This window comes from Bufo gargarizans, chromosome 5 (genome assembly GCF_014858855.1).
Source record: "Bufo gargarizans isolate SCDJY-AF-19 chromosome 5, ASM1485885v1, whole genome shotgun sequence".
Taxonomy (NCBI): Eukaryota; Metazoa; Chordata; class Amphibia; order Anura; family Bufonidae; genus Bufo; species Bufo gargarizans.
In genome coordinates, this window is record NC_058084.1 from 112,206,948 (window position 1) to 112,231,597 (window position 24,650).

Genomic DNA, 24,650 nt, shown 5'->3' on the forward strand with positions numbered 1-24,650 from the left:
TGCACACGACAGTTGTTTTTTGCGTCTGAAAATTGTGCGTCCGCTAAAAAAAACTGATCCTATCCGCAAAAAAAAAAAACGGAACGGAGGCCGAGAAAAGCAACTGTCGTGTGCATGAGGCCTAAGATTGTTCTTTTTGGGACTAGTGGCCGGAGACAGTTTGTTAGACGACCCCCAAACACTGAATTCAAGCCACAGTACACTGTGAAGGCAGTGAAGCATGGTGGCGCAAGCATCATGATATGGGGATGTTTCTCATACTACGGTGTCGGGCCTATTTGCCGCATACCGGGGATCATGGATCAGTTTGAATACATCAGAATACTTGAAGAGGTCATGCTGCCTTATGCTGAAGAAGAAATGCCCTTGAAATGGGTGTTCCAACAAGACAACGACCCCAAACACACCAGTAAATGTGCAACATCTTGGTTCCAGACCAACAAGATTGACGTTAGAGTGGCAGGCCAGATCCCCGGATCTTAATCCAATAGAAAATTTGTGGGGTGACCTAAAAAATGCAGTTTGAGACAAAACCAAGAGAACTGTGGAATGTAGTCCAATCATCCTGGGCTGGAATACCTGTTCACAGGTGCCAGGAGTTGGTTGACTCCATGCAACACAGATGTACAGCAGTTCTCAAACTGTGGTTATACAACTAAATATTAGTTAAGTGATTCAAAGGAAAGCAAAATCTTCAAACATTTTTCAGTTTTATATAGTGAATGTTTGAGCTTGTAAAGAAGAATACAAACACTGCTATTTTTTTTTAACAGTCTAATATTCACTTTTCTTCTTCCTTTTTTTTATTTTTATAGAGGAACAACACAAATTTGATATTTTTCTTCATGTTTTGATTTGGAATAGAATGTGTAATGTTCCCAATGCATTTGTGTGTATGGAAATAGAAGCTATTGGAAGGATTTTGAGCTTTATTCACTTTTTTAAACATACTGCTATTATTTTGAACACAACTGTAGCTGGGATGCCAAAGTGTCTCAACCAGTTCAGAGAAGCTGGGCATAGGGACAGGCCAAGCAATCAACACATCACAAACTGAACATATCGGTAAAATTCCTAAATCCTTTCTGTAGACACCTCTGCCCCTAGGCTAATATACCAACAATTGTAGAATTTGATTGGCAGTGCCCATACTGTTACTTGTTGTAGGTGGAAGTAATACAATGGTATGTTGCAGAATTAGTGACCTTGGTCATGCCACGCTCAGACTGCCTTGGGTAGATGTAATCTACGCTTCATGGGTCAAAGGCATATTTCCTGTGGCAGTAGTTTCAAAACTATTGCAACTTAATGACCACAAGTAGTGGTACCATAGTTCAGCAAGTGTCCCCCGATCCATTTGAAGGTCCTTCTGTTCCCGAATAACACTGGGAGTTCCACTAAGGGACCATAAAGTCCTGGATAGTTGGTAACAATAGACTTTTTTTTTTTTTTTTTTTTCCTGTGTCATGAAATAAAATAAAAGCATCCATGATTTTCTGTGACACTGGAGGAACTCGTAGAGATGATTGTGGGCTATAGACATATATTGTAGCCATTTTATGGTTTATTATGGTTTTCTAAGTTGTCCAAATAAAAATATTAGGTGTCCATGAATTTGTAGTAATTGTATCTAGAAAAAAAAGGTTGGCAGCCCTGGTAGCTACACAAGTGGAGTATTCTATATTCCTTGTCGAGGGTCTTATCCAGACCAGGGAAGTTGATGATGTTCTCGTGACTTGACAACCAGCCAGGATCTGAGTGAGTTAATATTTTCTTGAACTATGAATCTATAAGTGCACAGAATCACATGACTTCTTCAGGACAATGGAGACTCTGTTCTCGGTTGACCCCAGTAACAGAGTTTAATGGAAAGTGCAGAAAGTTATTTCTACATTCTCTAGGGGAATGTCCATTATGCTCATTACTGTCCATTTTGAGGGCAAAATGAAACCAAAGCCATATGACCCATCTGCTTCTTTGTTATTGTAGAATCCAGACCAATTTTGGTAGGGCAGTTTGCTGATATTGTGCAGTTGTGATTCAGATCATTTCCCCAGATATTTTTATGAACTGCAGGATCACATGTTGCGAAGTCTGGTTTTAAGGGGAGGTCCAAGACTAGGAGAAAGTTTGCTTTTCACAGTAACCGCAGTATTCTGCTCCATGGACTAGCTCTGGTATTGCAGCTAAGCCCTATTTACTTGAATATTGACAGACTGCAGTACGAGTCGCAGCCAGGGACAAGAGTGCCACTGTTTTTGGAAACAAATGTAATTGAAAGTGGTCAAGCTCCCTGACTGAAGGAGGGCTGAGTGGAGGCTTGTTGCTTTCACATGCACCACATCCATGTAGGCGGCTATATAGCCATGACACCTGCACAGAAATATATATATAGTATCATATACAATATATATCATATATCTGACTAACGACCTGTAAGAAAAACTTCCCCTCAATATTACTGGGGTGAGCACTTGGGGGCTAGATTTTGAAGCAGTATACACTGTATATGAAAATGTTAAGGTGCTAAATGTGCACAGTACTAAATCAGTTTACATGGGTCCAGCTCTGACCTAAAATACATACAGTATTTTTTTTAATCTGGGCTAGACAGTCCCAGAAACCTGGCATACATGGCTTTTTTTTTCCTGTGTTGGAGCTTCAGTTATAGATTTTCTTTTATAATACCAGGCACTATCTCTGATTATACAATATTCAAGAAAAAATTGAGGGAGGTAATTTAATTGGTATTTTAATATATGCCTTGCTTTTGAAAATTGTAGTATTCCTTGAAGTGGTCATTGTGATTTGCATCTTGTATATTGTTTTGGTTAGTGTATGACTAACAAGCACAATTATTTTTGATTAGTTTTTTTTTTTCTGGTCCTAAAGCATAATGGGTAGATATAGGTTTATAATGCGTGTATTACATCATAGTCCTTAGCACAGCTTTTGTACTAGCAGACATGATTTCATGTTTTACATGGATAGTCAACATGGTTGCTGTTTTCCATGCTTCCAACAGCTGACTGCTAAAGTTTTTTTTTTTATACCAGACTCCTGGGTGACACATGGTTTTTAATGTACATATGAGTTTGTTTTAACATGACAACCCTATTAAGTTGCCTATAGCTGGCCACACATAGTGTTGTGTCTCACAGATTTTTGTTAGTGACTTATTAGCCATTCTGTGAGTACTCTTGTGCCGGGCTATAAGTGGTACTCAGTTCTGAAATGTTAGCACTTAAAAAAAGCTGGGTGTTACCAGATATTGACATTAACACAAGAAACTTGAATATGGACAAGTAAATTCTATTCTACCGGTTTGGAATTCGTACCAAATTTCCCAAAAAGTTCAAGTTGTAAAAAACCCAAATTTTGGGGAATTCGTTTTGGGTGAATTGAGTGAGAGAAGTCGATTCCAGGATTACACTTCTCGCAATAAGACCTGTAAACTAGCTCTGCTTCCAGAAGGACAAAACTACCATAATGTCTTAAGAGAAAATTGTCTGAGAAAACCCAGAGTAGCATTCTAGTCTCCCTCTCGTCCCAGTGTTTTTCCAGAAAAAATATAAACCCCAGGAGACCAGAGTGTTATATAACAACATTCAAGGCAATTGGAGCATATTTGATTCAGGTAGAATAGATTCAAAAAGTTGCCGAATTGGACCTGAAGCAAATTTGCTCATCTCTAGTTGTGAACCATTTCATTAACTAACTACAGTCTATAGGAAAATTTTTATTGAACTTGTCAAAATTTAAATTACTCTAATTTAAGGTTTATAATTATTCTATGACTAAATTTTTATAAATGGTAGGACATGAATGTTTCAGATATTCTTACAACTACATTTATTCCAGTGTTCTTCCTTGAAGCCTGTAAATTTGCAGTGCTTACATACTTTCCATAGCATCTGTAATCCAGGGATCAATGAAATAATGTTCATGAAGTCTAGTAGTTGACAGTGGTATATGACAATTCCTAAATTAATTCAACCTGTAGAATGTTAAGTGTTAGGAGCCAGTGTACAAAAAACAGGACCCGATGATGATAATGCCAAAAGTATGCAGATGTCAAGAATAAATCTATATAAAATATACATGCACATAAATACGCCATACACAACGCACACAATACACATACGTACGTGACAATTAGACCTGGCAAGTAGTTGCAGTTAAAGGGGTTGGCCAGTTTCCCATAAATTATGACCTACCTTCAAGTCATCAATAGGACATAAATATCAAATTGGCGGAGCCCCGACTGCGGTTACCCTCGTAGACCAATTGTATGAAGAGAACACAGGGCTTGTATGAGTGCTGTGTTCTCTTCGCTGTTTACCTGTTTGTCATGACTATTTCAGCGGAGAGCAAGTGTAATTACAGATTTACGGTCCCATTCACTTCAATGGGACAGTTCTCTATTGCGATGTAAACAGTGAAGAGAAGGCAGCCCTCATAGAAGCTCTCTGTTCTCTTCAAACAGCTGACCAGCAGGACTGCCAGGAGTCGGACCCCACTGATCTGATATTGAAGACCTATGCTGAAGATAGGTCATCAGTATAGGAAACCAGTCAACCACCTAAATGATTTTTGTATGGGAGCCTATACAGCAAACAAAGTAGAACAGTACAATAGGCACAGCACCCACTTACAAAGTGGTTTCAAAATAAGAATTTAAGGGGTTGTCCAGGTGTTTAATATTGATGACCTATCTTGAAACCTCTTCCTTGGCTAGTGATGTGACGTTCATCAGTCACATGGCTTAGACGCATTTCAGTCCAGTTCAAGTGACCAAACCAAGCAAGCACAGCCTCTATCCAGTGGATCGCACTGGGTTTGGTTAGCTGGGAGGAGGTTGCAGTGTTAACCAGAGCTCCACAGCCTCTTCAAACAGCTGATTGAAGGGGGTGCCAGGTGTCCGACCCCCATTGATCAGGTGTTGATGACACATCCTGAGGATAAAGTCATCAATATTAAACACCTGGAAAACCTTTTTAACCAGTCTCTATTTGCTGCCAACCGTAGTAGCTAAAAGCTGTGGTCTCTTGGACAGTTCACTTGTAAAACCAGGGACTAGGTCAATCAGATATAACAGTATCGGCACTTATTTTTTTTCCCATACATCATGGGCCCTTGTTCTTAAGGCTGGCTTATTCTTTTGCACAAAGCTCACATGTGCTCTCTCGGGAACCGCTCTGACCTCACTGACTAGACAACTCTACACACAGTGTACACACAGTGTACAGACTGAATGTCCTTCCCAGACCAAGGATATGGCGCCTTCTGCTGGAGTCAGATGTTACAGCAGCTTCTCTGTGTGTTACATCTACCTGAAGCCAAAAAAGCTGAGCAAAGATAAAATAATTCTGTAACAGGAAATGGTTCATTAGCAGATGATCTGAATATTCAGAAATTCTTGCATTTAGAAAAATACTTTTAAAGTTCATTTGGGAATTTTCAGCTTTGAAATCTCACTATAACAAACTAGGTTGGACCTGAAATAATAAAGACCAGCACTGACCGCCCTCTGGGATCAAAAAGAAACAAATACCACCAAAATGGCACCATTCATTCTCCCACCGTAACTAATATTATTCATGAATGCGGCTATTCTCTCCTGTACTCTATGAATAGAGAACAATCGCTTGTATGGAGCCTTGGACTTGATGATGCCATGCTTACATTTTGCAACCCACTGTCCATCTCACTCGACACAGTAAACCTGAACTTCATAAAAATCCATGACGTGTTCTGTGGTTTCGAGTCAAGACATTTGTGATGGAAACGCCCAAATCTCCTACACTACAGACTAGTAATATACGAGCACTTACATATTTCAATGAAAGAGCCCACTGTATGAAATAACTGGTTCTTTATCCAGCAGATTGCAGCGTTTGGGATAAATATGTAGTGCTGTACATTTTTTGGCTGATAATACTGTCCTTTACCCGTCTTAATGGCTGTGGACTATGGAGTTGATGAGTAAGGAAAACTAGTTCAGCCTTCACAGAGGTTTATTGCTTGGTCTCCTCTGTAGAATGACCCAACAGTATAACCTACTCAAACCCATGTTATTTTACAGTTTATAATTTATAATTCTCCCATTGTACCTGCAGTTCTATCCGTGAACCGCATGCCATAGATCAGGAGGAGCCAAGCTGGTTTTATATAGCTTTGTAGGATAAAGTTAGGTATAGCTTGTGTTTCATTCTTTTAAATGCCTAATCTTTCTGTGCTTGGGAGTCCAGTGGGCGGTCCTACACATTGATCGCCCTGCCTATATAGGTGCATAGATAGCTTCTAGGGTAGGACCACCCACTGGACTCCCAAGCATAGAAAGATGAGAGATTTAGTTGGACAGAAAAACTATATATCCATCTGCCACAGATAATGTAGGACTGTGTGTACAAGTTTACATGCTCCCTTTAAGCAGATATTTCGTAGTGCCCCCTTACTGAGGCTCCCTTGTCGCAGTATATTTGCGGCTTCTACCTGATAATCTTTTCTTGCTGATGAGCTGTGCTGTTGCATGGTTGCCAGTGTGAGACTAAGCTATATGACACACATTCCACTTTTGCAAAGTCCACTCTTAAAGGATATCTAAAAGCAGAGTCGCAGTGTAAGGGTACGTCCGAAACTGCGGCATGCCTGATCCGGCAAAAATGTCGGCTGTTGGCCCGACAAAAAACGTTGCATGTATTTATGCTGGAAAACGTCCAGATCTGGCAGTCAACTGTAGAATCTGGCAATGCGAGGACCGACGAAGTCCGGCAGACTACTCTCTGCCAGAATAGCCTGCTGGATCCACTGCCACATATGTGGACGTATCCTACATTATACTGGAAACTGCATGAGCAGGGAATTAACCCTTTCCTTTGTAAGGTGTGGAAATGCACTAAACCTGGTGACAAAATTGTTGTAAATATAGCAGTCGCTGTAAAGCCCAGGTATAGAACTAGGTTCATTTATCAGTATAATTACACCATGGGCACAAGCAAATGTTGCAGCAGTCATTTGTGGGTGAACCTGTACCTACCCATAGAGGCCAATAGCTGCACAATTTATAAAATAAAACAACCGACCTTCACAGTCGCGTGGCCCTTGGTTACCACAGACAGGCGAGGTTTGGTACATGTGCAGATGCCACAACTTTACAAGACAGTCTAATTACCTAACACAAATGAGTTATGTAGGAACCCCCCCCACCACCACCATTGTTCCACAGGGTGTGACTATATTCACATGACATTTTTGTCACACATCTAACATATACACATGTTGTATACGTCAATTGGATCGTAAAAAAAAAAAGTTTATGTATACTTTTTTTTTTTTTTTTTTTTTCCTCGACTCTGCAGGATCTCTTGCATTTTGGATTTTTTTTTTTTACCGCTTCCCCCCCCCCCCCTCCAAAAAAAAAGGATATGTTAGAGGGAATCTGTCAGTTCTGAAACACCCTCAAACTAGAGTAGGAGGTGTGTAGTGTAAGTGACGCTGAGTAATGATGATGATGTAATTTTTATGTTTATGTTCACTTGCATTCCAATGCTGTGCTCCCACAAACAGGCAGTAAAATGCATTGAGAGGACTCCTTCTTCTATAATCCTCACCATTATGTGCATGAGCTTGGGAGTCCTGTCAATGCATTTTACTGCTGGTTTGTGGGAGCACAGCATCAGATTGTGAGTGTAAAGATAAAGATTACATAATCTGCCTCAGCACCACTTACACTATACACTGCTTAGGGTACTTTCGCACTTGCGGCAGAGGATCCGTCAAACCGCATGCAAACTGATGGCATTTGTCATATGGATCCTGATCCGTATGACAAATGCATTGAAATGCCAAATCCGTCTCTCCGGTGTCATCCGGAAAAACAGATCCGGCATTTATTTATTTTTTCAGATTTTTTGCGGTCTCAGCATGCGCAGACCTCAATGCCATATCCGTTTTGCCGAAACACTCGGCATTAATGCATTTAAATTGGAAAAAATGACGGCAAGTGTTCCGGAAATTTGGATGGAGATAAAACTGCTGCGGTATTCTCTACATCCTGAAAAGTCAAAGACTGAACTGAAGACATCTTGATGCATCCTGAACGGATTGCTCTGCATTCAGAATGCATTAGGATAAAACTGATCAGTTATTTTCCGGTATTGAGCCCCTGTGACAGAACTCAATGCCGGAAAAGAATAACGCTAGTACCCGTACTCTAGTTTGGGGTTTGTTTCAGAGCTGACAGATTCCCTTTAAAAATGGGACAAAAATGTGATAGACTGGTGTACCTACCACTTAGCCAGTATGCCGGTCTTTACACATGATTCTAAATGTTTCAGGTGAATTAAGAGGCAGAATATGATTTTGCTCTAAAATTTGGTGAAACAATGTAGTGTATGGCCCAAAATTGCAGCAATGCATTATGAAATGTCATGGTTTGATGCAATGGTTTATACTGTATTGGTTTTATGTTGGCAGAGCTGATGGTACCAGATGCCCTGTAGCATAATGTGGTGGGTGAATTAATCAGTTTGTTCAAAGCCTATAAATCGGTAAAAATCACAAATGTTTTGCTTTCTTTAGAACATTTTAGTCATGCAAAGGGACCAAGATTTAGAAGATCCCTTTTGCACACTACTGATTTTTATTTTTTGTGGTTTTTGCTAGATTGTGTTCAGTTTTTGTGTTCCATCGTATGTTCAAAAGTACTGGAACCACAACGGAAATCTAACTGATCAATAAGTCAATGGGCTGTGCCAAGATTTGTTAGGATCTGTTTGAAACCAGATCTGGCATAGCGGGCATGACTTTGTTAGAAAACAGGTGCCATGATACAAATGCAAAACGGAGCTTAACAGAATGAACGTGGTACATTGACATGTAAAAGAAAAGAGAGAGATCCATCAATATCAAACTCCTGGAAAACCCCTCTAATAGATTTAATTATATATATATATATATATATATATATATATATATATATAGCGCTGTATTCAGCAGAATACAAATCTGCAATGCAAATTCAGGAAGTTTGAATTTCCATTCATTGCTGTAAAGCTTTTATATAATGGGATTGGTGGTTGGGGATCTATCATTGCTTGATATCATAAATGCAAAGGTGGGGCTTCTTTTCGCCAGCAGATTCATTGCTGTAGGAAAATATGCATTATGTTGTACTCAAGTTGAAATGAAATTGCTAGGAATGTTTGTTAATGTGTTTCCTCAATTCATTTAGGGACTGCACAAAGTCCAATTATAGTTTAACTACTGCTCTGTGAAATAATTATTTTGCAGTATGGTTGTACTGTGTTAGGGGGCCATATTGCGCTTAGGGCTTCATTTTTAAATGGCTTTTGTTTCATTTTTGAACTGTGCAGTAAAAAAGTTCTAATTATGTGATTTTAGGCTTTGTAATAAAATTAGCAATTCAGAATCTTGAATGTGAGGAGGCATCAGCTGTCATAGTTACATACCAAGGAACAATTAAACAAGGTCAATTATTACACTGAAACTTCTGTACCAGCAAAAATGATTGTCCCATTTAAAGAGCTTCATCGCCATGTACTAAGCTTATAAGCGAAAATAAAATAAAAATCTGTTTCTCTGCAGCTGTACAGTTGGAGAATTCCAGAAAAAAAAAAAAACTTCTCTAGCGTGAAATTAAAGGGAATGTATCATCAGAAAATGACATATTGTTAAACATATTTTTTTTAGAATTGTTGCTAATTGTTTTAATATTTCATGTCCTTATCATGTCAAAGTCTGGAGATTGCACACTTGCCACTATGTCTAATAGGCCACCCTTCTTTGTCTGTACATTTTTCAGCAGTCATCTTATCAGGCAAGATTACAATGAAAAATAACATCTTTATATATAAAAATCTACAGGTTAGAATAAAAAGGGAATGTGTCGCTATCTGATTTTAGCTGGCAGAAAAAAAATTATAGGTGACACATTCCCATTAAATTTTTTTAATATTTCATTTAAAAAATACATTTTTAAATAAATATTGTTATGGGCAGTGAATGTGGAACCATTGCGCCATCCAGCTGGTTTGGTTTTCGGATAGACCTGAAGGCATTGTCCTGGTGGCGCCCTGGTTTTCACCCTGTAAACCCTATTCAGGAATATTGTCTTTGTTGCAAGGGCACCACCAGGCTGCTACCTCTAAGAATAGTCCCCGGTTTGATTGGCAGCTGAACCATTGGGGTCAGAGACACCGATACAAGGCACTGAGAGGTCAGGAAACAGGCAGAGGTTAGGGCAGGCAGCATTTGTACAAATACTGTACCTGAAACAAGTCCAAGGTCAGGGCAGGCTGCAAAGGGTCAATATGGTAAACAGACTAAGGGGAGGGTAGGCAGCAGATGGTCAGGAACAGGCACATCCCTTAGCAGCTTGCGAGAAGGGGAGCATGTGAAACGCCCACAGTGATGCTGCGTCTGAGCTCGCATGGAGGAACAGAGCATTGGTGGGCATGGGCCACTAGCATGCCAACCATCAAACCTTGTTGCCCTTTTACTCCCACTTGGCCTTGACCTGAGCACCTAGACATGAGCTGGCTGACAACTTCATACAGAAGGTTGTAGTTTTAAAGGGATTGTCTCACAAACATTTATCACATATCTACAGGATGTGGATAGAATTCAACTTCCACTTTAGGTGAGAGGTATGGCTCCGAGCCACATCTAAAGTTTGAACAATAAAGTATTCCTCTTAGAAATAATATAGTGACAATCCACTCCTTGAGGATCCTGCTGGAAAAATGCTACATACACAGGAAGTTGCTAGGTCATCTATAAGTGTGCCATGTCACCTGGGCATTGGAACTAACCTAAAGTATGGAGCTGGAAGCAGAGTGCTCTGTACACTGTGTGGTAGCTATGTCGGGTTACACAGCTCAGCCCCCAATCTAGTGAATAGACACTGAGCTACAGGAACCCGGTGTTCTGCCAGATTTCTATAGTTTGCCGAAAGTCTATAGCAGAAGTGACGTGTGCGCTGCGCAAGCGCACTTCCACAAATCATCCGAATAATCGCCTTAAAGTGACAGTCACCTCCAGTAAAATACAGCATCTACATGAATTTGTACCCTCGCGGGCTCGCTTCGCTCGCCACGATCGGGCTCGGCCTCGCTGCGCTCGGCATTTAGTAAAACTAACTCTATGCCGCCATTGATAGTAAAGAAGGAAATGGATGGTAAAGAAAGAGACTATCCATCTCTTTCTTTACCATCCGTTTCCTTCTTTACTATCAATGGCGGCATAGAGTTAGTTTTACTAAATGCCGAGCGCAGCGAGGGTACAAATTCATGTAGATTAATGGAGATGACTGTCACTTTAAGAAAGCTATACCCGTAAGTCTGCGCACGCGCGGTGTGCGAACTACTCCAGTGGAGGCAGCAGGAATGCTTCGCTGGAGTACGCTTGTGCGCTTGCGCAGCGCACCACGTCACTTCCGCTATAGACTTTCGGCAAGCTATAGAAATCTGGCAGAACACCGGCACCAATATCAAGGTCCTGGAAAACCCCTTTAGCTCTGTTCTGCTTTTCTAAAGTCCTCTACGGTCATTTTCCAGATGTTGAATACATACAAATCTGTACCCATCACTGCAGACTTTAATCCTTTTGTGAAAATTAAAACATTCTATTGTGAAATCCATAGAAAAACATTTCTTCAACAGTTTTTTTTCTTTATAATAATGAAACTTTTATATTTGAAATATCAGGCTGTCGAGATGACTGTTTTATTTATATGAGCAAGATGGTCCATCTCCCACACATTAATCAGCATCATGTTCTTCTGCATCAGTGCTGCTCTGTCAGAATGCCAACACAAATGACAAGCTGTATAATTCACAGTGCCACCCCTCGATCCTCTGCAAGCCCCCGCCATGCCACCCCTGCAGTGGCCCCCACTGGCATATCCTTGAATGTATTGTATAATACAATAAATAATGTAACTGCAGTGTAGCCCATGTACTGAATTAAGGATTTTTTGTCATCAAATAGTCACCATTGTCTTTCTAAACATTGAACTTCTAGCGATTTGAATCCCTTTACAGTTTGCGTAATTTATTTTGATTAAATGGAAGACTTTGCAATAGCAACCAGCTTCAATTTCATAACATAATTTTAGCATAGAGCGCAAATGGCACCATATGTCTACTAACACAAGATATTACTTGGCAGGAGGTTCTAAGTAGTAGCACACATTTTTCAGAAAATCTATTCCTAAGTAAAGACTGGGATAAATGTGGAGTTCATAGTTTATAAAAATTGATCCCTCCCCATGAAAGAGCATCTCCACCTAGACATTCTTCATCATGGATGGAGCCTCCATGGACATTTACAGTAAATTGCCTTTCATGGCCTTGAAAGTGAGGATTGTGATGCTTTGCCTGACACAATACATATATACAGCATGCCAAGGGAGTATTCTATCCTCCTCACACCACTATCTGGATTGGACCAGTGCCCTTAGCTTCTTTAGGAGTTTTTCAGTTGTGTTAGTCTAGGACAGTGGTCCCCAACCAAAGGCTCTGGAGCCACATGTCTCTAGCTACCTCTGCTATGTGGTTCGCCATGGGATTGAGTATTGGTATTTGACATTGGTGCAGACCTATCCTAGTTTTACCACCAAACAGTGCCAATTTAAATGGTATAACAATAGTGTTGAACCTCACACTAAAATACATATCGGCAAATGTTTGAAATTTCATGGTTTTTGTTTCTACACACTCAAAATTTCTCTCCTCTATTTTTGAATTGTCTGTTGCTCCCGACCATCACTGAAAGTTGAACATGGCTCACAGCATACAAAAGGTTGGGGACCTCCTGTCTAGTATGTTAGCTGGACAGTAGTTTATAAAAATGAAACATGAGCATTATTCATAAGATCTGTGGTGCCCATATGGCGACCCTCTGGCACCAGGGTACGGCAAATTCATAAGACACAACTATCTATTCTTTGGCTTGGCTGAATGAGATGGGAATTTGTTACCAGGAAATGAATTGTTAAACCATGTACAATGTCCTGTAGGGCTAGAGCAGCAGAATGTAATTATACCTTTCACTTAGCAATCTGTTGCTTATTTTGGTGAAAAACTGAAAGTAATATGTTCTGGAGAAAAAGTACTTTAATTGTCTATTTGAATATGGAATAAAAGGGGTATTCCAGTTGGTTAAAGTTATCCCCAGGATAGCTGATAACTATCAGATCTGTGGGGGTACACCGATCATGAGAATCCGGGCCCAGTACCATCTGCTGCTCCCCTGAAAGGACCGGAGCAGCTGGTTGCACATGCTCACAGCCACTCCATTCATTTCTATGGGAGTTCCTGAGATAGCCAAGTACAGCGCTCACCTAATCTCTGGAATAGAAATTAATGGAGTGACCAAGCGCATGTGCGACCGGCCGCTCTGTTATTTTTAGAGCAGATATAGAGGGTAGGGGGCCACTGTTCTCGTGATCGGTGGGGGTCCCAGTTGTAGGATTACCCCTTTTAAGTGCACTGAGGGTGGGTCCAAACTACTCCCTGCACCTTGCTCCTCCTGCTTCCTCTGCCAGCCCTACCCTTTTCTTCTGGATTGACAGGGCCAGGCAAAATGACTATGGAAGAACCTGATCCTGTCACTCAGAGAGGAAGGGGCTACTAATTTGCATATGACTTCTCCAGAATGAAGCAACAGATCTCTAAGGCCTCTTTCACACGGGCGTCATGTTTTTTGCCCGGATAAGAGCCGGGTGCGTTGCGGGAAAATGCGCAATTTTTCCACGCGAGTGCAAAACATTGTCATGCGTTTTGCACTCGCGTGAGAAAAATCGCGCATGTTTGGTACCCAAACCCGAACTTCACAGAAGTTTGGGCTTGGGATTGATGTTCTGAAGATTGTATTATTTTCCCTTATAACATGGTTATAAGGGAAAATAATAGCATTCTGACTACAGAATGCATAGTATAATAGTGCTGGAAGGGTTAAAAAAATAAAAACGTTAACTCACCTTATCCTCTTGTTCGCGTAGTTCGTTCCCGGTCTGTTCTTTGCTAGCTGTGGGCTTGGGCTGAATGACCTGTGGTGACGTCAGATCACATGCTCCAATCACATGGTCCATCACCATGGTGATGGAGCATGTGATCTGATGTCATCAAAGGTCCTTTAGCCCAAGCCCACAGCTAGCAAAGAACAGACCGGGAACGAACTACGCGAACAAGAGGATAAGGTGAGTTAACTTTTTTATTTTTTTTTAACCCTTCCAGCACTATTATACTATGCATTCTGTAGTCAGAATGCTATTATTTTCCCTTATAACCATGTTATAAGGGAAAATAATACAGTGAATAGACTGTCACCTAGAACCCATGCGTGAAAATCGCACCGCATCCGCACTTGCTTGCGGATGCTTGCGATTTTCACGCAACCCCATTCACTTCTATGGGGCCTGCGTTGCGTGGATTATCGCACCGCAATGCACAAAGAGGAGCATGCTGCGATTTTCACGCAACGCATAAGTGATGCGTGAAAATCACAGCTCATGTGAACAGCCCCATAGAAATGAATGGGTCAGGATTCAGTGCGGGTGCAATGCGTTCAACTCACGCATCGCACCCGCGCGGAATACTCGCTCGTGTAAAAGGGGCCTAAGTGAAAGGTATCATCATTTCCGCTGAGCTAGCCTTACAAGTCATTGTAGAACCTTTTTGTACAACTTTTTGGGTTAGGGTACTTTCACACTTGCGTTGTTTGATTCCGGCAGGCAGTTCCGTTGCAAACTGTATGCAAACGGATGTAATTTTTTCTGACTGATCAGGCATTTTTCAGACTGATCAGGATCCTGATCAGTCAGAAAAATGCATTGCAATACCGGATCTGTTTTTCTGGTGTTATCAGGCAAAACAGTTCAGTTTTTTTTTCCTTTCTAATTTTTAAAGGTCTGCGCATGCGCAGACCGGAAGGACAGATCCAGCATTCCGGTATTTTGAATGGCACTAATACATTCCTATGGAAAAAAATGCCGGATCCGGCATTCAGGCAAGTCTTCAGTTTTTTTCGCCGGAGATAAAACCGTAGCATGCTGCGGTTTTCTCTTTTGCCTGATGAGTCTAAAAGACTGAACTGAAGACATCCTGATGCATCCTGAACGGATTACTCTCCATTCAGAATGCATGGGGATATGCCTGATCAGTTCTTTTCCGGTATAGAGCCCCTGTGACGGAACTCTATGCCGGAAAAGAAAAACGCTAGTGTGAAAGTAGCCTTAGTTGTCCTCTTTGTCATATGGTACAAAATCCAAGTATGGTGGATGTCAAAATAGCTGCTAGACTGCAACATATTTTCAGTATATAGTGTATAACCTTGTCATTGGCCACAAGACTTAGCATAATGATATCGAATGTAATGAGAAATGTCTGGCTTCTGTGGCTAGGCATAATGCAATGGAAAAGTAGTCATTGGTTCCAAAGACCCAAAATGTCATTCCAAGATAAGAAAACATTGAAGATTTAAGAAAAATACTCATAAGAAAAATAATGTAAAGTTTTTACATATAACAGTCAGGAATAGCTGCTGGAAGCTGAAAATCACTTTCTATGATGAGGACTGGGGCTTCTTCAGGGGGTAGTACACAGTGAACCAGACAAATAAAATGGAGCCGCTCACCCTGGTACACAAAGAAGGCAGTCCAGGACATTTGGTACCGCGCTGTATTGTAAAGAGGCGCTAATAACCAATACAGGAGTTTTACCTTGGTCCTGTTGATTGGTTGGATCTGAGTCTCAATTTATGATGCACCAGGAAAGACCTGTATGTTGAAAGTATTGTATCCTTAGGCCATTGTATCTTGAGGGAACGCTATATAGCAGCCATGAAGCATGCTACTGAATGAAATCACTAAACCCTAACAACCCTAGTATTACAGATTAACTATCAAGCAATGCAACTAATATTCGTTCAACATCGCAGGTATGTCCACTCATTGCATTCCTGTCTAATAAAGTTTCTGTGAGTGGCTTTTCTGGAGATGAATGTCTTAATCGCCCCCCTGGACATTAATGAGACTTCTAATGTTCATAGTGTTTTAGTCCATTTAAATAATTCTTTATACTCGGCTTCAGGCATGGTCTGCTAATGTTTTCTGCTCTGCTGGGTTGACCTTTCACTCTCCTGCTGTGGCTAAAGTGTGATGGGGCAGGAGATATTTGGCTTGTTCACACTGATACTGGAGTCAGGCTCTGTGGTATTTAAATTGAAACCTGCCCTTGGGGCACAGCTTAGGAAATAACACTGCACTTCGTATTACAGTGAGCCTTACAGCTATGAAACCACTTGATTTCCATGACTCCTATTACAACACATGGGTACATTTAGATGCCAATTACTATGTGAAAGTTACATTTTTTGTTTCCAAAGGTTAATGTGTTCTTTATCAGTTGGAGCTTATCAGAACGATCCCTGCAGTTCATCTCAATATTAGACTTGATCTTGGATGTTTAAAGTGGACCTCAATATCTACATTTTTGATCAATCTTATCCAATCAGTTGGGACCAGAGATGTCTCAAGAATGTCGTTCCTCGAATCGGGAAAAATCTGAAATAAAATCAGTTGATTTGTAGATACATAGATAATTTGGATGGATGGACGGACACCCGGGTGGATGGCTATATCAGTCGGTCCCATACCCATAGAAATGAATAGGAGCAGGGGCCGCTCCCTTTCACTTTTATGGGGAGCCGGCTTGGTGGTGGCCGGACCGAAGTCCTCCATCCACCACCTTGTGGGGCTCTGTTCTCGATATAGGTGCAGGACTAGCGATTTTCCCCCATTGTCCATGATGAGACAACCCCTTTAGGCACTGTTACTGATAATACCATATATATACTGTATATATATACACCACAATGCACTAGTGACTACTGGAGTGTTGCATAGTTATTCTCCATTTGTGTATTGTGTACCCAAGATAAGATCTTGTTCTCTGGCACCCCTGCATGCTTTTTTATTTTAAGTGCTGCTCCCTAGGTAGATAGAGAGATATGAGAGAGATTTTGGAAATACCTCCTTAAATTAGTGCTGTCACCTATATTTTTTTTCATCTTTCTAATCTCAAATTGTGTTACCTATATATAGGTCTTACCTGTCATTGTAATCCCATGTGTGATGATAATGACATGACTGCTAAAAGGTGATTTATACATTAAAAAAAAGTTTCAGCATATTATCATGAACTAAAACTGCAGGATAAAACATAGAAATTGATACAAAATTAAAATCGCCAAAGACACTAAATCTGTTTAAGGCTACTTTCACACTTGCGTTCGGAGCGGATCCTATAATGCAGGCGATGGGATCCGTTCAGAACGGATCCGTCTGCATTATATTTCAGAAAAAATTCTAAGTGTGAAAGTTAGTCAGACGGATCCGTCCAGACTTTACATTGAAAGTCAATGGGAGACGGATCCGTTTGAAATTGAGCCATACTGTGTCAACATCAAACAGATCCGTCCCCAATGACTTACATTGTAAGTCTGGACGGATCCGCTTGCCTCCGCACGCCAGGCGGACACCGGAACGCTGCAAGCAGCGTTTGGGTGTCCGCCTGCTGAGCGGAGCGGAGGACAAACGGTGCCAGACTGATGCATTCTGAGCGGATCCGCATCCACTCAGAATGCATCGGGGCAGCTTGTGAGAGCCTTCAAACAGGACTCACAAGCGGAGCCCCAAACGCAAGTGTGAAAGTAGCCTAACATGGGTGATTTAAACAATAGGTCATTTTTTGACAACACATTCCCTTTATGCATAAATTACATTTTTAATACTTTTTTAATTTGCAAATTCCAGCATTGTAATAAAGACAGTATTTCATTAAATGGTCCAGAAGGTAACACTCATCACGTCTTCCCATTTTGTTTTAAATGTACATTATTTATTAAGTTACAGATATACAGATACTTATTTGTTTCATTTATTCTTTTTGTATTGTACAATTGCTTTCCAAAACTGTAATGGTCTGTGTGTGTGAAATGTGTTTTCTATTAACCGTCTGTTATCTGGTTTCCTTTCCCCTGAACTATCCCTCCTGGGATTGAGGTTAAAAGCCACATTAATGCCTTTTTTTTTTTTTTTTTTTTTTTTTTACTACAAACTAAACCGCTCCAATATTTTCTGTTGCTATAGCCGTGATGTCACATGCTGTTACTGACATATGATTGGTTGTTTTGTGTTTCAGATCTCTGCCTGTAGTAGAACACAAAGAAAAGACGAGACACCCACATCCTTCTGTGCAAATAAAGGATTCAGCTGAGCAGATAAATACAGACTTCTGTCTGGTGGCCTTTTTCTACTAGGGCTGCCTTTTGAACGCTAAATTAAAAAAAAATGTCCTTTAATGAGCTGTGATATGATGAAGAGCTGCTGCTAACACTCAGATTTCAAGATTCAGCTGTTACTCATTGTGCTTGATGCACATGTTTCTGCACAGTGCGTTTAGGAAACACAAGAAGAGAATCCAAAACGGCTGCGGGGGAACAATTGCCAAACATGCCTACAGAAACACTACAGACAGGTAGCATGGGGAAACCCGGGAGCCCAGCAGTGGCTTTCACATCAGCTGTCCCTCTCCGAATATTGAACAAAGGACCTGACTATTTCCGCAGGCAGTCAGAGCCTAATCCTAAGAGACTCAGTGCAGTGGAAAGACTAGAAGCTGATAAGTCAAAATATGTCAAGAGCCAAGAGGTTATCAATGCCAAACAAGAGCCTGTGAAGCCAGCAGTACTTGCAAAGCCTCCTGTGTGCCCTGGGGCAAAAAGACCTTTGGCTAGCCCAACCCTGAAGATGTTTAACAACAATGCAAGGTCTGAGAGCTGTGTACAAAGAGAGAACTTAAAGCTAGAAATCCTTAAAAACATTATCAATAGCTCTGAAGGCTCCAGTACAGGTTCTGTGCACAAGCTAAGTTCTCGGAACTGGCCTCCAGGTAGATCAGACTCAGCAGACCAAAATCGCCATTCTTTTGCAGAATCCTTGAAAGTCTACCCTACGCAAAGTCATGGGAGCCCCCAAGAAACAAACTCCAACATCAGTAGGAGGCTTCTAGAAAAATCAGGTGATACTTTTTTACATGTTTCTCATAGTTCCTCAGACATTAGGAAAGTCACAAATGTGAAACAGATAATGGCTATACCCTGCAGCAGTTCAGCCCCACCTCTCCCTCCAAAGCCCAGAATTGCCACCTTAACCACCCTCAAGTCTCCAGACAATGATACTTTGGAACCCACCTGTGGTGTAACCAGAAGGCCATCACTCCAGCGATCGAAGTCTGACTTAAGCGACAGATACTTTCGTGTTGATGCTGATGTTGAGAGGTTCTTTAATTACTGTGGACTGGATCCTGAAGAACTTGAAAACCTTGGGATGGAAAATTTTGCAAGGGCTAATTCTGATATAATTTCTCTAAACTTTCGCAGTGCAAGCATGATCAGCTCAGACTGTGAACAGTCTCAGGATAGCAACAGTGACCTTAGAAACGACGACAGTGCCAACGACCGCGTGCCGTATGGTATTTCTGCCATAGAGAGAAATGCCAGGATCATCAAGTGGTTGTATAGCATAAAACAAGCCAGAGACTCACAGAAGGTGTCCCACGTGTGAGAATGAGACCACATTAACTAAGAGACTACGTTTTGTCTGTGAATATTCAGTTGTGAAGAGTTGTAAAGTCTACTTGAAGTCTTGTAAACTTTTCAAACTGCTCTGTGTTGCTTGTTGTGCAATGTTTTCAAGTTGCATGCCTGTCAACATGTGAACTGACCTGGCTTTCACTTGAACAAATACTACAAAGCCTAGATGACTATGCTCTCACCATCTGCCAAAAGTTTAAGACCATTCAAATTTAATCGGCTTTGTTTTTTTAATTATAATCTATCGCCTACACACAGCGGAAGGTTAGATTTCTATGAAGGCTGTCAGTTTACTAGGAGCTAGCAATAGTTGCTGATGCAAGGAGGCCCAAAGTGCCACATGCCTCAGTCAAGTCGCCAGTACTCTGGAGGTATTGTCAAGGCGGTCTTTAGTTCAGCCTGTCTCTAATGTTTGCAGGTGAGCGATAGACTATACTGTTTACATGACATAAAAAGGTAGACATATACATGCATAGGTCTTATTGTGTTTTTTATATACATTTATATATACTTTATTAATGAGGTTTTTCATTAAAAAATGAGAATGCTGTCAAGCGCTTGCTTACACTTTAGGTCTTTTGTATTTAAAAGAAGATGGTAAAAATACAGACTTTGTTCAACATTTTATCTTTTTTTATGATATTTTTTTTCTTCAGTAGTATTATTAGTTGTCTCATCTACTTCATGTTGTACAGGTATGTGTCAAACAGTTTGTTCTGCATGACTTTCTTTCCTTCATAATAGTTATTCAGCAATTTGTAGCTGGGGAGAACTCTGGGTAAGGGCCCAGAGTGTAGAGTAGGGTCATCAGCAGTACAAAACTTTGTCCATGCCTGATATAATGACAGAAATGCCATCCTACAGGAGCCGTAGTGTTTTATGACTCATTTTGTTAATTTTTATTTTTTTTTCCTAAGTCTTAAACTTTTGACCAGAAAAAATGTGACGAAACCTACAACTCCTATAAGCTGCCTTCAACAGAAACAATCATTGCAGATCCATGCTACCATTTTTCTTTTCCATTCTCGTTGAGCAAGATGGAAATCTACAGCCATATCAGTATAAAACAAATCTCCAATTCTGGAATAGCCTCACTAGCTGGACTCTAGCTGAATGAATTGTGTTTGTTGTCTTGCATCTCAGTCTATGAATGTTTGTCTCACTTGAAAGTATTGTAGTTTTAACAACTTAAAACTGCTTTCACCTTCTCATGGCAGTTCTTCTGCACGTCGGCCTTCTAGTTTTTTTGTTGTTTCCTGACCATGTGTCTTCTCAGTGGGATTATCAGCTGGCATTCTTCTGAGTAGCATTTAGTTATGCACCTTTTGCCTGCATTCAGTAAAGACGGCCACTTTGTAGGTTAAGACGATATTTATAAAAATGCAACCTATCTGCTCACTAGTAATGACATAACCGATAATCATAATGGCTGCCTTTGCTGTGTGTCTCCGGCGACAAGTGTACTTGAATAGGAACTGCAAGGCCAGCTACCTTCTTACAGTGCTTCACGGTCTTCACAGTATTTTGTTAATTATAGCAGGCCGATGCAAAGTAGAAAAAATAAAAAATAAAATGGAAAAAAACTTTTTTATGGTGTAAATGCTGTAAGGATTTGTAAATACTTCATTTGCTATCGAACCTTTGGGGGGAAAAAAGTGTTATACTAATAAATAGCTCTTGTTCAGCAGTTCAGTGTGTTGTTTAATGATTGCGAATATACTAAACTCTCTATACGTGTCTTTGCAAGACCTGGTTCATTCGTATGTGAAGATGCAAGAGATGTATTAGAGTAGCTTCACAGGTAAGTCCAGTAGTCTGCGCTGGTTACCATATCCAATTTAGGCTAGTTTCACATCTGCCGGCATTATTGGATAGTGCTGCCTTCCCACCGGATCCCATTGCACACGTTTTTTGTCGGGCCGATTCCTGGCATTCTCTGCCAGAACAGCCTGCAGAGTCGTGCCACAGATGTGAAACTAAAAGGGAATCAAAAAATGATGTTCATATATATGATCACTCGCATGAATCAAGAAAAAAGGGAAGTGAATAGTGATCTGGACTATTTAACACGTAACTTTTACTTCTTATACATTAAAATATATATCCCTCAAAATTAATGAAAGATCAAATGTTAATACAATTTTCCACGATCCCACACACAGGGGACTCCTTGTAAACAGAAACGACCGTGTCCACACTTTTACATTCAGTGTAAGGCCTCTTTCACACTTGCGTTGTCCGGATCCGGCGTGTACTCCACTTGCCGGAATTACATGCCGGATCCAGAAAAACGCAAGTGTACTGAAAGTATTTGTTACTATGGCATCCAGGACGCTATTAAAGTCCTGGTTGCCATAGTAGGAGCGGGGGAGCGGTATACTTACACGCCGCGCGCCTCCCGGGGGGCTCCAGAGTGACGTCAGATGACGATCACGTCATCCATGTGCGTGGGGCGCCCTGACGTCACTCTGGAGCGCCCCGGGAGCCGCACGGACGGCAGGTATAAGAAAGAGAAGAAAATCGAGCTCTCTCCGGTGAAAAAATGAAAAACTTTATTCCAGCGAATTAAAAAAATGGACTAAGTATACCGCTCCCCACTACACTTTACCATGGCTGCCAGGACTTTAGCGTCCCGGCAGCCATGGTAACCATTCAGAAAAAGCTAAACTTCGGATCCGGCAATGCGCCGAAATGACGTTTAGCTTAAGGCCGGATCCGGATCAATGCCTTTCAATGGGCATTAATTCCGGATCCGGCCTTGCGGCAAGTCTTCAGGATTTTTGGCCGGAGCAAAAAAGCGCAGCATGCTGCGGTATTTTCTCTGGCCAAAAAACGTTCCATTCCGGAACTGAAGACATCCTGATGCATCCTAATCGGATTTCACTCCATTCAGAATGCATTAGGATAAAACTGATCAGGATTCTTCCGGCATAGAGCCCCGACGACGGAACTCTATGCCGGAAGAAAAGAACGCAAGTGTGAAAGAGCCCTAAGACACTAAAAGGTAACAAGAGCCGATATGCACCAGCACCTTAGGTGCACAAATATAAGGTAGCAATGGCCGGTATGCACTGGCACCTTAAGTACACAATTAGGCAATGATGTTGGCGACGACATATAACAGTATATGCATAATGCGTGGCGGCATCAAAGAAAAAAACACAATGATTAGGTGCAAAAGATCACCATGCAACGGAATGCACAGCAGCACCTGTATCATGAAGGTGCACGGCGGCACTAATGAAACCCAGTGTCCTACCCTACAGATGATGGACTATACAGACACCTTTGTTTTACAGTTTCTTGGCAGGGTGGTCCGGTTCGATGGTGGGAGGTCCTTGCGATATGAGGGCGTCACAGGAAGATGACCCTATAGGACCCTACAATAGCACTACTGGTCTATCCACGGAGTGTCCCACTAGTTGGGCCCACGTCCGGAACCTAACCCTGGAATTGCGTTCCCTATTTTGCCCTGAAAAGATCCCTAATGGGAAACTAGCTATAGCCTGGACACTGCTAGACACCGCTGGATCCCCATTCACTATAATTGGATACATCAGGGATCCAGCAGGCTTCTGGTGGTGTCTGGCTATGCCAAGTACTATAATTCCAGTACTCCGTGTACTTTTATTTTGGATCACCTCTGGCTTTCACTCAAAAAACTGCATGTGTGATCCTTGCCTTATAAAGCAAAATCAAAAATTTTAGCTCAACCGACCCTTGAATATTCAGAATTAAATAAGTAAAGGTAAGGCATTTTTATATTGACAATTTTTCAGTGCTTTTGATGGCAGCAATAGCATATTCTGCAATGCAGATCTTCCCATAAAATATACGAGAACCCCATTAGAAGTCAGTAGTATCTAACAAGATTTGTTGCGAGTAGAAATTAGCAAATAGTCTAACATATTAAATATGTTCAAAATCAGCCTTCTGGAGCACCGTGGGGCTAGCCCCTCTGCTCGAGAGACTCCGCCCCCTGGCCTTGATTTATATGGCCAGAAAAAGGCCGTGTCAACCTCACACTGACACCGTTGAGCATGAGCAGCCCAGATACAACTGCACATGCGCTGATGGCGTCTGGGTACAACTGATAGTGTCTAAAAGTCGCCACCACCTCAACTTCCAGGTGTACCCAAACGTCAGTGGTGCATGCGCAGTTTCCCTGCTCAGGTAGCAGCAGCAGCAGATCCTGAGATTGCACTGATACTCGGAGCAACGGGGCCCACGTAAGATTGACAGGGCCAGACATTTAACCTGGCCCTGTCAATCAAGGGGAAGGAGGTGGGGTCTCTTGAGCAGAGGGGCTAGTCTCTTGGTGCTCAAGAAGGCTGATTCTGAACAAATTAGATTTTTCAGGATCAATTTACCCATCTCTATTTGTGATCAGTTTATAAATATGTATATCATACAGGTCATGACTTTAAGAACAGAAGCCATGACTGCATAATTTTTAAAAATCAAGTCACCATTGTGGCTCCGGGTTGCCCTGTGTTCTAGGACCGGTTTCTTCAGCTTGTAGCATGGCCTATCGCTACAGTTAGTATGGTGTGTTTTCCTCAATTGCTATGATAAGGGACCCCACTGGACTGTAAAACGACACCTCAAAAGGTAAAATTCTTAAATTTACATTATTATTTGTTTGATCCCCAAGTTGAGAACGGATGTGAATGTGCTTACAAGTGCATGTCCAGAGTATTTAGAAATTATTGGGGTCATTTATTAAGACCGGCATTTTAGAGGCTGGTCTTAATACCCCTGCGCTGGTACTTGATGTCCCTAAGCTATGTAGAGACACCGGCCTCTGCATAACTTAGGTGCATCCACCACCGGCCTAAATCTATGCCAGCTTCCTTGCTGGTGTAGATTTAGACTATTTTCTACACCTAAAACAGTCAAAGGAAATGATAAATAAGACGGGTCAACTGCCCCCCTTCCCCATGCCACGCCTCCTTTATTAGAACTGGCAT

At 41.3% G+C, this 24,650-nt stretch overlaps 1 protein-coding gene across 3 annotated transcripts in view; it reads left to right on the forward strand.

Annotated features, from left to right (window-relative positions):
- The window catches only part of FAM110B (family with sequence similarity 110 member B), a 165,310-nt gene extending 143,943 nt beyond the window's left edge, over positions 1–21,367 (forward strand). For all 3 annotated transcript variants that reach the window (XM_044293954.1, XM_044293956.1, XM_044293955.1), the window contains one exon: positions 18,228–21,367. In XM_044293954.1, the coding sequence (XP_044149889.1) occupies positions 18,539–19,651 (1,113 nt within the window). In that variant the 5' untranslated portion in view covers positions 18,228–18,538 and the 3' untranslated portion in view covers positions 19,652–21,367. The remainder of the gene's footprint in view (positions 1–18,227) is intronic.
- The last annotated feature ends 3,283 nt before the right edge of the window (positions 21,368–24,650 follow it).